The sequence below is a fragment of the Symphalangus syndactylus genome, chromosome 6, assembly GCF_028878055.3.
Source record: "Symphalangus syndactylus isolate Jambi chromosome 6, NHGRI_mSymSyn1-v2.1_pri, whole genome shotgun sequence".
Lineage (NCBI taxonomy): Eukaryota > Metazoa > Chordata > Mammalia > Primates > Hylobatidae > Symphalangus > Symphalangus syndactylus.
In genome coordinates, this window is record NC_072428.2 from 148,333,566 (window position 1) to 148,349,003 (window position 15,438).

At 44.7% G+C, this 15,438-nt stretch overlaps 1 protein-coding gene across 6 annotated transcripts in view; it reads left to right on the forward strand.

Moving 5' to 3' along the window:
* DYNC2I1 (dynein 2 intermediate chain 1) overlaps window positions 1–15,438 on the forward strand; it is a 105,171-nt gene that overhangs the window by 16,646 nt on the left and 73,087 nt on the right. For all 6 annotated transcript variants that reach the window (XR_010121433.1, XM_055269712.2, XM_063641760.1 and 3 more), the window contains 4 exons: window positions 4,692–4,774; window positions 6,692–7,000; window positions 11,698–11,753; window positions 14,162–14,216. Coding sequence is in view for 5 of the 6 variants with exons in the window: in XM_055269712.2 (XP_055125687.1) it covers window positions 4,692–4,774; window positions 6,692–7,000; window positions 11,698–11,753; window positions 14,162–14,216 (503 nt within the window). In the remaining variant the exon portion in view is untranslated. The remainder of the gene's footprint in view (window positions 1–4,691; window positions 4,775–6,691; window positions 7,001–11,697; window positions 11,754–14,161; window positions 14,217–15,438) is intronic.

The following is a 15,438-nucleotide window of genomic DNA, read 5'->3' on the forward strand; positions in this document are numbered from 1 at the left end:
CCAGGAGGTCAAGGCTGCAATAAACTATGATTGTGCCACTGCACTGCAGCCTGGGCAACAGAGTGAGACCCTGTCTCAAAAGAAAAAACAAAAACTGTAAAAACCATTTAGCCAGCTGAGCGTGGTGGCTCATGCCTGTAATCCCAGCACTTTGGGAGGCCAAGGTGGGTGGATCACCTGAGGTCAGGAGTTTGAAACCAGTCTGGCCAACTTGGTGACACCCTGTCTCTACTAAAAATACAAAAAATTTAGCCAGGCGTGGTGGCGTGCGCCTGTAATCCCAGCTACTCAGAAGGCTGAGGCAGGGGAATTGCTTGAACCAGGGAGGTGGAGGTTACAGTGAGCCGAGATTGTGCCACTGTACTCCAGACAGAGCGAGACTCTGTCTCCAAAAGAAAAAAAAAAAAATTCAGCCAATGAAAGGAATAACAGTTTTCTCATTATTAGCTAGACTTTTACTATTAAAACATATTTCAGGGCCAGGCACGGTGCCTCATGCCTGTAATCCCAGCACTTTGGGAGGCCGAGGTGGGCAGATCACTCGAGGCCAGGAGTTCAAGACCAGTCTGGCCAACATGGCGAAACCCCATCTCTACTGAAAAAAAAAAAAAAAGAAAAGCAAAAATTAGCTGGATGTGGTGGCGCAGCTGCTTGGGAGGCTGAGGCATGAGAATCACTTGAACACGGGAGGAGGAGGTTGCAATGAGCTGAGATCATGCCACTGCACTCCAGCCTGGGTGACAGAGCGAGACTCTGTCTAAAAAAAAAAAAACCCAAAAAGCAAAACCATATTTTAGGCTTATTATCTCAGTAAATCTCAGTTGTCATCGTAAATAAACAAAAATAAACCTCTTTGATAAAAAATATTTTCTAAAAGTGTGTTTTATTTTATTTAGCTAAATTCCTAGGAATTGTAAGGTAAAGGTACATACTTTTTTTCCTCCCCAAATGGAAATTTCTTCAGTATTTTTTGGTTGTATAGGTAGTATATGCTTCTTGTTTTTTTTTTTTTTTTTTTTTTTTGAGACAGAGTCTTGCTGTGTTGCCCAGGCTGGAGTGCAGTGGCGCGATCTGGGCTCACTGTAAGCTCTGTCTCCCAGGTTCACTCCATTCTCCTGCCTCAGCCTCCTGAGTAGCTGGGACTACAGGCGCCTGCCACCACACCCGGCTAATTTTGTTTTTGTATTTTTAGTAGAGACGGGGTTTCACCCTGTTAGCCAGGATGGTCTTGATCTCCTGACCTCGTGATCCGCCCGCCTCGGCGTCCCAAAGTGCTGGGATTACAGGCGTGAGCCACTGCGCCCGGCCAATATATGCTTCTTATAAAAATGTAAACTAGCACATATAAATGCAGAAGGAGTCTATTAGAAGAATAGGTAGTTACTCTTAGAATCAGCAGAAGGGTTAGAAGGCCTGGCTGTGAAAAGGATGGAAACCGAGGGCCTTTACTCATTGCCACCGTTAGATACACCATATAGACACACCGTGATCTGTTTATCCATTTCACTGCTGGTGGCCATTTGAGTCATTTGCAGATTTACACTATTAGGAATAAGGCTGCTAAGAATGTTATCATGTATATTTTTTGGTGTTCATATATGTGCATTTCTGTTGGGGTGGCATATACATGAGGTGGAATGGATGGGTTAGTTGGGTTACCACTAATTTTGTTTTCTTTAAAAATATATTTTATTTGTTGATTTATTGCTTAAAAAAATAAAGTAGAGTCAGGGTCTTGCCCTGTCGCCAAGGTTGTAGTGCAGTGGTGTGATCACAGCCCACCACAGCCTTGAACTGAGTAGCAGAGTCTACAGGCTCGCACCACTGCACCTGGGTAATTTATTATTATTTTTGGAGATAGAGTCTCACTCTGTTGCCCAGGCTGGAGTGAAGAGGCATGTTCTCAGCCCACTGCAGCCTCCGCCTCCCTGGTTCAAGTGATTCTCGTGCCTCAGCCTCCTGAGTAGCTGGGACTACAAGCACATGCCACCACACCTGGCTAATTTTTTGTATTTTTAGTAGAGACGGGGGTTTCACCATGTTGGCCAGGCTAGTCTCGAACTCTTGAGCTCAGACAATCCACCCACCTCGACCTCCCAGAGTACTAGGATTATAGGCGTCAGCCACAGTGCCCGTCCAGCACCTGGATAATTAAAAAAAATTGTTTGTAGAGATGGGGCTCTCACATGTTGCCCAGGCTAGTCTTGAACTGGTCTCTAGCAGTCCATTTATCTTGACCTCCCAAAGTGCTAGGATTATAAGTAGGAGCTACTGCACTTGGCCTAATTATTTTTATTTTATTTATTTTTTTATTGAGATAGACTCTCACTCCGTTCTCCAGGCCGGAGTGCAGTGGTGTGATCTTGGCTCCCTGCAACCTCCACCTCCCAGGTTCAAGTGATCCTCGTGCCTCAGCCTCCTGAGTAGCTGGGGTTACAGGCACGTGTCACCACACCCTGCTGTTGGCCTAATTAATTTTAACAGTAGCTGTCCTACTATTTAATGCTCTTTTCAAAATTATTGTTTTTGATGTTTTTGGTATTTATTTGCAATAAAATCTTTTGTTCTCAGATCATCCTTTTTTGACTACCTGCTCATTTTTTCAATGTGGTGTTGAAAGGAATTGTACTGGAAAGACTTTTGAAAACTGATTGTAGACTTGACTCTCTCAAGTTGTTCCCTCTGTACATCTCTTCTCATCTCCTTTCTTTCCGCACCGCCCGTCTGTGCAGTGTGGCCTTTATCCAGGACTGCGTCCCCAGGCCTCCTCTGGAGCAACCCCTTGCCCTTGCTGGCTGGATCTAGTCTCATGGTTTTAAATACTGTTTGTCTGTGTCCTTTTTTCGAAGTTTTTACCTCCAGCTGGGCATCGTCCCTGAATTCCAGGCTTGTGTATCCCCTGTGCTTTGATGTCTAATGGGTAACACAAACGCAGTGTACCCCACATGGAGCTTCCGGTAGCCCCTCCACACCGGCTGTCCTGCAGGCTTGCCCATCTCAGTTGATAGCACCTGCATCCTTGCGTCCTGAGGTCAGAAGACCTGGGACGTATCCTGATGTCCTGCTTTCTCTTCCAGTCTCTCGGAGAGTCCTGGGGTTTCAGCCTTGAAAATCTACCTGTTCTGGGGCCCTCCCCTTGTAACCTAGACTCCTAGAAGAGTGCTCAGTGCTTGGTAAATGCCTTTTTTTTTTTTTTTTTTTCTGAGAAGGAGTCTTGCTCTGTTGCCCAGGCTGGAGTGCAGTGTTGCAGTCTTTGCTCACTGCATCCTCTGTCTCCTGGGTTCAAGCAATTCTCTTCCTTAGCCTCCCGAGTAGCTGGGATTACAGGCACACGCCACCATGCCTGGCTAATTTTTGTATTTTTAGTAAAGACGGGGTTTCACCATGTTGGCCAGGCTGATCTTGAACTCCTGACCTCGTGATCCACCTGCCTCGGCCTCCCGAAGTGCTGGGATTACAGGTGTGAGCCACCGTGCCCAGCCTGGTAAATGCTTTTTGAATGAATGCACTTTGCCTCAGTGATGTTTGAAAGTTTAACTTTGCCCTGATCTTTTAAAGTGTCCACTCTCTGAATTTTACATCTGATGCCTTTTTTGTGTGCAGATTCAGAAGTGAAAGTCCAGCTTTCCTTGTTGGATGATGCTTTGGTGTTATCGGTACCTGCCTGGCTCTGTTTGCGCCCAGTCTGTCTTGCAGGTCATACTGGGCCTTGGTGCTTCAGCCTCCCCAGCCCAGGATGGATGCTGTAGTCTGGTGCCCTGGGGAGTCTGCCGCACCTGGCTTCCTTGTTTATTCAGGGGCCTCTGGCTTCCTTGGTCCCCTCAGCAGTGGGGGTGCCAGGAGGTATGGGGGCTGCTCTGGGTCCTCAGTGCATCCAGTTGCTGGCATTTCCCTGGAGCTCACATTTGGCTAAAGTGTTTGGCTGATTGGGCTGGTTCTCCTGTTCAGACTAAGCTCTGCTTCTGCATGATGCACAGAAACCCTGAAGGCTGTATGAGTTTGGTCTGGTGCCCTCTTGAATTTCCAGGGGTTACTCAGACATTTGCCTGGTTGCTTCAGCAGCAAACTGAGTGAGGCAAGAAGTCTCTCTGTTCCTTAGTGTACGAGTCTGTCCTCATAATGCTGTACAGGAACACCCGAAGCTGGGGAATTTATAAAGAAAAGAGGTTTAATTGGCTCACAGTTGTGCAGGCTGTACAGGAACACGGCTGGGGAGGCCACAGGAGACTTACAGTCTTAGGGGAAGGTGAAGCGAAGCAGTGACGTCTTACAGGGCCAGGGCAGGAGGAAGGGAGAGAGTGGGGAGGTGCCATATGCTTTGAAACAACCAGATCTTGTTGAGAACTCACTCAGTATCACAAGAACAGCACCCAGGGGGAAATTCACCCCCATGATCCAGTCACCTCCCACCAGGTCCCACCTTCAGCATTGGGGACTACATTTCAGTGTGAGATTTGGGTGGGGACACAGATCCAAACCATATCACTTAGATTGCCATGTTCATCTCCTTCATTTTAAATTTGATACTAGAACTCTTCATTCTTGAGTTGGAGGCATGTGTTTTAGTTGAAGAATATTTTAAAATACATATTAATAAATATAAAATGTGCAATACCATCCATAGCAAGATGTTAAAAGAGCTTTTTGATGTGCTAACATTTGGGAGTATTAAAAATATGTTTTACTTTTAGTAAGTAAAGTAAGAAGTGAAGAGAAGGATGAAGACTCTGAAGGAGGAGACGAAGGCAGAGAGAGAAGATACCGAGAAAGAAAGGTACACGAAGCAAGGCCTGGGGAAAGGGTTGCAAAGGATGTTTTAAGCATTACTGTTGGAAGCATTTTTAGAAAATGTCCTAAGCCAGGATTTCAGGCCTGGAAAAGGCCTCCAGCAGTGTGTGTAGCCGGTTTCTTTCCCTCATAGTCCAGTGTGCTTTTCTGATTCCAAAGGTAGTATGTGATGATTTTAGAAACTTTAGAAGATACAAATCAGTAATAAGAAAACAGAGACTGTCTAATCCTCATTCACAGGTAATATTGATAGCATTTAGGTGTGTCTTTTTCCAGGTCTATATATTTGTGCATGTATAACATTGTTTTCTGTAGATTTTTACTGTTTTATAAATTGTTTAAACGGAACACATTTTGAGCCTTTTCCTGAGTCATCCTGTCTCTCCCTGTGTTTCAGCGCGCGCGGCTTGGTGTTTCACGGTGCAGATGTGTTGGTGCTCTCCAGGCACCTGCGGTTCTGCACACTTAGGTTGTTTCTGTGTGTTTGTGTTTTTTGTGTAAATTATAAAGACATCCAGATGGTATGCTTTTTGGTTCGTTCATAATTATTCCCTTATGATTAATTTCTGGAAATGAACTTGCTGGATCAAAGTAAATGTAAACTTAACCCATTAGCTTTACATAAAAGTTGTAATTATTTATATCATCAGAGCATAATTCCTCATGTCCTAAGCAGGAGCTGGGCATCATCTTCGTTTAAAAGTTTTGCTCATTTGATTCAGAAGAAAATGGCATTTCTGGGCATTTTTGAAAGCAGGTTTACTGTCTTTTGTTATTTACTACTTGTGTACTTTTGCTTATTTTTTTTCTCTCCTTTTTTTTAGTTTTTAGAGACAGGGTCTTGCTCTGTCACCCAGGTTGGAGTGTTTTAGTCACAGAGATGGTTAAACTCTGGTCCCATTTTCAAGACTCTCCATCTGCATGGGACTAATGAGGAGAGTGATGTGAGAGATGTGGCAGCCTTGTGCTGTCATACTTGCCAGAGAGGGCATCTCTCAGAGAAGTCAGAGCTTGCCCAGGAGGGACCCCAGGGCTGTCAGAGCTTAGGCTGAGGGCCACCAGCATGAGGGATGAGGCTGTGGAGGCCAGGAAGGCTGACTGTGAGTGCTGGGTGCCATGTGGAGAGGCCAGGAGGGCTGACTGTGAGTGCTGGGTGCCATGTGGAGAGGCCAGGAGGGCCGACTGTGAGTGCCAGGTGCCATGTGGAGAGGCGAGGAGGGCCGACTGTGAGTGCTGGGCGTCATGTGGAGAGGCGAGGAGGGCCGACTGTGAGTGCTGGGCGTCATGTGGGGAGGCATTGCTTTCTCTGTGGGAGCGAGGTGGCTGGGCTGCAGAGTTACTGTGTGGCGTTGGGGTGACAGCAGTGTCTGACCGTGGACCATGACATGAATAGGGTTTTTCCTTACAGAGGGGTAACAGATTAAGTTTTCAGGAATATATCTGACAGTGGAATTGAGGACTGAAGGGGGCAGTGGTAGTTCTGTTAAGTTTTCCTCCTATTATTGTAACATTCATAAAGACAGCACAGTCCTCCCTTGGTATCCATGGGAGAAGGGCTCCAGGACCCCCTCAGATACCAAAATCCACGAATACCCAAGTCCCCCATATAAAATGGTGTAGTGTCTACATATAACCTATGCACTTTCACCTGGATGTTTTAAATCATCTCTAGATTACTTAAAATCCCTAATGCAATACAAATGAGATGTAAATAGTTGTTATTGATTAGGGTGTGATGACAAGGAAAAAGTCTGTACATGTATTTAATGTGGATGCGATTTTCTTCGAATGTTTTTGATCTGTGGTTGGTTGGATCTGTTGTTGCAGAACCCACAGAGAGGGAGGGCCGGCTGCACTCCTGTTTGATGTGCTCCTTTGTTTCTCAGCTTGTTGTGTTTTACAGCTGCAGTACAGAGACAGCAAGGACAACCCTCTCAAGTACTGGCTTTATAAAGAAGAAGGCGAGAGGAGACACAGGAAGCCCAGAGAGCCAGATCGAGACAAGAAACACCGAGAAAAAAGCAGCACAAGGGAAAAAAGAGAGAAATATTCCAAAGAGAAAAGTAATTCATTCTCTGACAAAGAAGGGGAAGAAAGACATAAAGAAAAGCGACACAAAGAAGGCCTTCGTTTTGATGATGAGAGGCACCGAAGCAACGTGGATGGAAAAGAGAGATTGGCGAAAGATGAGCACAGGGAAAGGGAATCCAAGGTACCCCTTCTGATGCTTCGTTGCCTTAGCAGCCGCCCCGAGCCCAGCGCTCTCAGAGGAGGCTTACCAGGCCACGTCGCCAGACAAGGTTGAGATTTGTGGCCCAGTGGTAGTAATTTAGGAAAAACGTGACTCAAGTCTTGATCACGTGGTTAGTGTAGACAGATTACTGATCTAAGGAATGTGATGTCACATATGTTGATTATATTGTGAATGTACTTTTAACAGATATTTGGAAATCTATCATAACACTTTGAAATTTGGTCAGGCGCAGTGGCTCATGCCTGTCATCCCAGCACTTTGGGAGGCTGAGGTGGGCGGGTCACCTGACGTCAGGAGTTCGAGACCAGCCTGACCAACACGGTGAAACCCCGTCTCTACTAAAAATACAAAAATTAGTGGGGCGTGGTGGCAGGTGCCTATAGTCCCAGCTACCCGGGAGGCTGAGGTAGGAGAATCGCTGGAATCTGGGAAGGAGAATTGCTGGAACCCAGGAGGCATAGGTTGCAGTGAGCTGAGATCGCACCACTGCACTCCAACCTGGGTGACGGAGTGAGATTCTGTCTCTCAAAAAAAAAAAAATTTTGAAATTTAACATTGAAAAGGAAGCTGGTACGTTTTAAAGTGGAAATTAAGTGAATAATTAGCAAACGTTTCAACCAGGATTGGTATAAGTTTGCAAAAAAAGCAAAACAAGACAGAATAAAAATGTAAAAGCATTGATTGCAGAGGGTCTAATTTCCCTCCCAGGTGTGTGGTTTCATCCCTGTACTTAGGATTTTCCTAGAGGTGTTTTAGCACCTTTTGTTCTCATGAGTGTGCTTTTTGCTGCTCTGTTTTTACAGAATCTGAAGTGAATATGATTTTATTTACCTATTTCTCGGTGATGCTTCCTTTAAGATGGAAGCGAAATCTTTGCAAGGGTCAGGTGGTATTTGAGTCTAAGGGAGAGTCACGCCTTCAGGGATGAGACTGGAGGCCTCAGCAGAAGCGCAGGACCTGGATCTCCCGATCTGAATTGACACAGCTGAGGAAATGGACGTAGAGGTGGTGGCCACTGCAGTGTTTGCTGTAAAACGCAAAAGCCAGTGGGTTAGAACTGGGAGCACTTAGGCCGAGAAGCAGTCGTGTTAGGAGCAGAAGCCGCCTGGCTCCCGGCCATCTCAGCCGCTCTTGGCGTTGTCCTGCATGGGGTCTGAGTCCTTTAACCTCCCTCGCCTTTGCCCTGGGGCCTTTCCTCACTGAGACCCCACTGTCTTCCGCAGCCCACGCCCTCCGTTTGTATCAGGGCGTTGGCCGTGTTTCTTAGCAGGTTTGAGGCAGTGCCGGTTCTGCTACCCGCATCTACTTATTGAAAGCCGCACGGAAGGTTAGATGAGGCGGTCACTGAGAAGCAGCTCCTTGAGGACAGATACTCTTTTTTTTGTTTTTATTTATTTATTTTTTTGAGATGGAGTCTCGCTCTGTCGCCCAGGCTGGAGTGCAGTGGCACGATCTTGGCTCACTGCAAGCTCTGCCTCCCGGGTTCATGCCATTCTCCTGCCTCAGCCTCCTGAGTAGCTGGGACTACAGGCGCCCGCCACCACGCCTGGCTCATTTTTTGTAGTTTTAGTAGAGACGGGGTTTCACCGTGTTAGCCAGGATGGTCTCGATCTCCTGACCTCGTGATCCACCCACCTCGGCCTCCCAAAGTGCCGGGATTACAGGCATGAGCCACCGCACCTGGCCATTTTTTTTGTTTTTAAATCTCTTTCCCTAGATCAAAACTTCATCATTCTCTCCCAACATTGTGTTACGAGCATTTTCAAACATACAGCAAAGTCGACGTAATTTTCCAAAGAACACTCTTGTACCCATAACTTAGACTCCACCGCTTGCCTTTTATTGAACTTGGCTATTCTCCATTCCCTAGATTACGTTTAATTACTGGAAGTGACTTAGGTTACATGTGCTTAGTTCCACCCAGAAATGCCTTTCTGGACATAGATTTGGCTTTTATTAAAGGTGAATGTGAAAAATGGTCCATGAAGAACATTTTCCTGTATCTTTGTAAAACCACTGCCTTCAAATTAGTCCCAGAAGAAAGATTATTCAGACGACTGACATTTTCTTTTTAAGATAAGTTGTTCCTATCTGAGTGGCTTGTGTGCTGGGCACTGTTCTAGGTGCTGAGGACACAGCTGTGAACAAAACAAAAATTACTGTTCTTGTGGTGCTTATGTTGTGTTGGAGAAGCCATAGGATAAAGAACTACCAAAAAAAAAAAAAAAATTAAATCTCAGATAGGTGTGGTGGCTTACACCTGGAGTCCTAGCTACTCAGGAGGCTGAGGTGGGAGGATCTCTTGAGCCCAGGAGTTCAAGACCAGCCTGAGAAATATAGTGAGACCCCATCTCTACCAAAATAAAAAAAATTAGCCAGTCATGGTGGCACACGCCTGTAGTCCCAGCTACTTTAGAAGCTGAGGTGGGAGGATCACTTGAGCCGAGGAGGTCAAGGCTGCAGTGAGCTGTGATCATGTCACCACAGTCCAACGTAGGTGGTACAGTAAGACCTTGTCTTAAAAGAAAAAAGAGACCGGGCATGGTGGCTCACACCTATAATCCTAGCACTTTGGGAGGCCAAGACAGGTGGATCACTTGAGGTCAAGAGTTTGAGACCAGCCTGGCCAACATAGTGAAACCCTGTCTCTACTAAAAAAAAAAAAAAAATACAAAAATTAGCCAGGTGTGGTGGCACGTGCCTGTAATCCCAGCTACTTGGGAGGCTGAGGCAGGAGAATTGCTCGAACCTGGGAGGAAGAGGTTACAGTGAACTGAGATCGCGCCACTGCACTCCAGACTGGAGGACAGAGTGAGCCTTTGTCTCAAAAAAAAAAAGAAAAAAGAAAAAGGAAAAGAAATGAACAGATACATGATACAACGTCAGGAATGGTGATCAAGCACTGTATAAAGTTTTCTTTTGTGTTGACTTTTAGAAATTCAAAACTTTTGAGTACTTTGATACTCAAAATTAGTATCAACTTTTAGATATTCTTCAACTGAGTACTCTGTGAACCGACTGCTTGATGTAATTATCCTGTGGTTACCATAAAGTGCAAAGGGCCCTGTTAATAATTACTCCAGGACAACAGATAGAAACTGGGACTGTTCCCGGGGATGGATGTTCTCTGTGATTCTCTCTCACTTTCTCTATATGATATTTTTTCTTCTTCTTCTTTTTTTTTTTTTTTTTTTTTTTTGAGATTGAGTCTCACTGTATTGCCCAGGCCAGAGTGCAGTAGTGTGATCTTGGCTCACTGCAGCCTCTGCCTCCTGGGTTCAAGTGATTCTCCTAACTCAGCCTCCCGAGTAGCTGGGTTTACAGGCGTGCATCTGGCTAATTTTTGTTGTTGTTGTTGTATTTTTAGTAGAGTTTTGCCATGTTGGCCAGGCTGGCCTCGAGCTCCTGACCTCAGGTGATCCGCCTGCCTTGGCCTACCAAAGTGCTGGGATTACAGGTGTGAGCCACTGTGCCCAGCAAAAAAAAATTTTTTTTAGAGATGGGTCCTTGCTGTGTTGCCTAGGCTGGTCTTGAACTCCTGTCCTCAAGTGATCCTCCTACCTCAGCCTGCCAAACGGATGGGATTAGAATGTGAGCCACCATGCCTGCCATACTTTTATCCTTTTGAAGATTGGATCATCTCCTTTCTGCCCCTGGAAGTAGTGGCTTCAAATGATCGCTTGTAAATACCTGTTTCCAGCCCATGACTCTCCTGTCCAGAGTGTTAGTCCTGAGGGACTGTGTGATGATGAGGCCACAGGAGTTTGGCGACAACGTGCTGAGCTTTGTCTCAGCTCTGCCATTTGCAGGCCATCTGGGTGAGCAGCGTTACCTGCCTCCCTGTGTGGTAGGTGCTGAGATAATCACAGGATGCTTCTCCTGGCCCCACGTGCAGTCTGACTGGCCGCCGCCACCACAGCCAGGGCCCCCCAGTGCTGTGCACTGCTTGCGCACCACCCAGGTCTAATTCTTATCATTAACTTGATGACTTTTTTTTCTTTTCCCTCTTTATATCTAGTCAGTAAATCATAATTTTTCCCAGCACTAGTGATGTTATTTTTTTCCCATTCCAATTCATTTTATGGAGCACGACACATTGTTCTGTTAAACATTATACTTTCTTCTAAGTAATTCTGTAAAGATTTTTTCTTTTTTGAGTTGGAGTCTCGCTCTGTCACCCAGGCTGGAGTGCAGTGGCGTGATCTCAGCTCACTGCAACCGCTGCCTCCTGGGTTCAAGTAATTTTCCTGCCTCAGCTTCCTGAGTAGCTGGGACTACAGGTGTGTACCACCACGCCCAGCTAATTTTGTATTTTTAGTAGAGACAGGGTTTCTCCATGTTCGTCAGGCTGGTCTGTAACTCCCGACCTCAGGTGATCTGCCTGCCTCGGCCTCCCAAAGTGGTGGGATCACAGGCGTGAGCCACCGCACCCAGCATAATCACCCTTTTATATACACTTTTATCCATTTTCTTTACATTTAATTATCTAATTTACTAAAAATAGCTGGTAAAAATAGTTACTTTAAAAGATACTTGTGGTGTAGATGCTGTTGTTAAATTTTGAATCTGTGCTAGTTTTATGGGGTTTACTAATTATGCTTACTTCATTCCAGTATGCTAATAAATGGTTATGGGATTATTTTTTTGTTTGATAGAACGGTGAACACAGAAATCGAGGTGCAAGCTCAAAAAGAGATGGGACCAGCAGCCAGTAAGGATTGTGTGCCCTGTGGTTGACCTTCGCGTGTGCCGCTGTCATGGAGTGCTTCAGGGAATTTTCTTACTGGCTCCGGTGATGGCCAGTCTATGGCAATCCGTTATAGATATACTTCATTTTCTCTAGATTTTACCCCTTAGCCCCTCCAAGTGGGTTGGTATGTTTTTGGAATACTAGAGGAGCTTGGAAACGTAATACAAAATTATTAGCTTTCTTTGGCCTTTTAAATTAATTGTATTTTAATTGTTTCATTTTAATGTTATTGTTTATATTTGTTGCCTCAGGATCTATTTTTGTCCTTTTTAACATTTGCTCATGCAAAATTAGAAAATTGGTACTCACTTTGGGGAGAATAATTCACTTGGGAGTCTCTTAATGTGCAAAAGGGAGTCCTCCCTGCCTGAAGCTAAAGCAAATCCGCAGGTGGGCAGTTTTGCCCCTTTACCCGCCTGGGCAAAACATTCTGGTTCACAGCCACTAAAAACAGGATGTGCCGGCAAGTCCCCCTCTGCCCACTGTTTATTGCTTGTGAACACACAGGAGATAACATTCCGCCCTCAGGCCTTGGCAGAGACCCCCAGAGCTGGGGGTGGGGGTCAGCCTTGGTTGGAATTTCCTGTCTACCTCTTAGTTGCAGTGTTGGGTGGCTTTTTGCTAAAGCAATGATGATAATTCCTGTGTCGTGTGGGTTTTGCAAAGATTATAGATAAGTGGAGTTTATGTATAAACTCTTTTTTTTGAGACAGAGTCTCACTTTGTCGCCGAGCCTGAGTGTAGTGGCACGAACTCGGCTCACTGCAACCTACGCCTCTGAGGTTCAAGCTGTTCTTCTGCCTCAGCCTCCCGAGTAGCTGGAACTACAGGCACACACCACCACACCCAGCTAATTTTTGTATTTTTGGTAGAGACAGGGTTTCACCATGTTGGCCAGGCTGGTCTCGAACTCCTGGCCTCAAGTCATCTGCCCGCCTTGGCCTCCCAAAGTGCCGCGATTACAGGCGTGAACCACTGCGCCTGGCCTAAACTCTCATATATAAACCCTGGACTTCAATTTGTTCTTTCTGACAATCATATTTTGTAATAGTTTTTCAAAGATTGGAAAACCCAGGTTAAATGTCTTACTCAAATTTTTACAAGTTTGGGCAAAGCTAACACTTAAACCTAGGGTGTTGATTCCTGGATTTTATACTGCATGTCCACTAGAAGGCACAATAAGACTTTTTTGCTCAATTCTGTATTTTTGTTAAACCACGTGGTATATTGATATGAATGAAAGTTTAAAAATTGAGAATCAGTTTGATATTTTGCTAATCTTTATTTTAGGTCCTAACTAACATGAAATGTGATTAAAAAAACATTTCAAGATAAATCTTTCTTTTAGAAAGATTTTATATTTTTATTTTATATTATATAATTTATATATATTTATATTTTATATCCATCTTTTATATTTAATATAAAATAGTATTTCAGATAGACCAATAAAATTATAGAAAATTTCTAGAACTCTTTTTTTTTTTTTTTTTTGAGACGGAGTTTTGCTCTGTTGCCCGGCTGAAGTGCAGTGGCGTGATCTCGGCTCACTGCAACCTCCACCTCCCTGGTGCAGGTAATTCCCCTGCCTCAGCCTCCTGAGTAGCTGGGATTACAGGCAAATGCCACCACGCCTGGCTAATTTTTTTGTATTTTTAGTAGAAACGGGGTTTCTCCATGTTGGCCAGACTAGTCTCGAACTCCTGACCTCAGGCAGTCTGCCCACCTCGGCCTCCCAAAGTGCTGGGATTACAGGTGTGAGCCACTGCGCCCGGCTGAGAACTCGTAAAGGATGTAGATTTGCACTCACACACAAGTTTGTTAAAACACATAATTTCTTCTCTGGAAGATGTTTTCTGTCTTGAATTATTGCTAAAATAGTAAGAATGCTAGGAAGACTTTAACATTTATTGCTCTAATAAAACATGCTTTGCTAACCTGAAACGGTTTTTTAAAAAATATATTTTTTGAGAAAGGATCTTTCTCTGTCGCCCAGGCTGGAGTGCAGTGGCACAATCATGGCTCACTGCAGCTTCAAACTCCTGGGCTCAAGCAAACCTCCTGCCTCAGCCTCCGAAGTAGCTGAGACTACAGGCATGTGCCACCATGCCAGGCTAATTTTTTATTTTTGTAGAGATGGGGTCTACTCTGTTGCCCAGGCTGGTCCCGAACTCCTGGCCTCAAGTGATCCTCCTGCCTCAATCTCCCAAATAGCTGGGATTACAGGTGCAAGTCATCGCTCCTGGTTGTAGTAGTTCTTAATCATATGAAAATATTGTTAAGAGCTTTCACCGATATGGAAAATGTTTTATTTTTTAAAAGCTCTCATTTAAAAGTAAATTTTGATTTTGATTATGTTTGCTTTCCAGGCATGCTGAGAATTTAGTAAGGAATCACGGAAAAGATAAAGATTCAAGATGGAAGGTAAGGCAGTCTCCACTGAGGATACATTGATTTTATGGTACATTCAGATTAGCCATAATCTTAGTTTGGGCTTCCCCTTGAAAGCAGAGGCTGTGACAGGGCTCATTTGCAGATGGTTTATTTGAGTGGTGATCCCAGAAGGCACACTGGAGACTCACTTTAGGTTAGAAGACGCAAATAGATTGAAAGTAAAAAGGTGGACAAAGAGAATCTATCAGACAGCAGCTATGAGAGGGCTGGATTGGCTATACTAGTATCAGATAAAACAGATTTTGAGACAGAAAGTGTTACTAGAGAGAGAGAATTCAGAATGACCAAGTAATTCATTCAGCAAGGAGATACAACAGTTGTAAATGAATGTTTACCTAACAAGAGGGCCCCAAAACACAAGCAGCAACAACTGACAGAACTGAAGGGAGAAAGAGACAATTCACAATAATAGTAACTTTAGCACCCCACTTTCAGTAACAGATAGGACAATATTTTATGGTAACAAATTAGGTAATTTAGATGAAAGAAGAAATTCCTAGAGACTATCAGTTACTAAAACTGCTGGAAGCAATAGCCTGAGTAGACCTATAGTGAGTCAAGACATTGCGTTTGTGTTAAGAATCTCCCCACAAAGTAGCTCAGGCTCTGATGGCTTCTCTGGCAAATTCTACCAAGCACATGTTATTAATAGACACTTGTTACTAACACACAATCGTCATCCCTCTCCTTGCGTAATTGTTTCCATGTGTTAAGCTACCTTGTGACATGTATTTATGCACAGGGAGAATTGTACCCTGTGCTCAGCTCGTCAGGTAGTACCTCAGTGTTTCTCCAGTCTTCATTATCTCCACCGTCTCCATTAGTATCATAAGACTAGGCTTCATAATGATCACTTAGTAACTCTAAAATAGCACACTGTGGAGTTAGGGTTATTATCAAACCATTTTCCTCTTGTTTTTTCTGGAGACAGTGTCTCACTCTGTTGCCCAGGCTGGAGTGCAGTGGCATGATCTCGGCTCACTGCAACCTCTGCCTCCTCGGTTGAAGTAATTCTCCTGCCTCAGCCTCCTGAGTAGCTGAGACTACAGGCACGTGCCACCGCACCCAGCTAATTTTTGTATTTATAGTAGAGATGGGGTTTCACCATATTGGCCAGGCTGATCTCAAACTCCTGACCTCATGATCTGCCCACCTTGGCCTCCCAAAGTGCTGGGATTACAGGCGTGAGCCA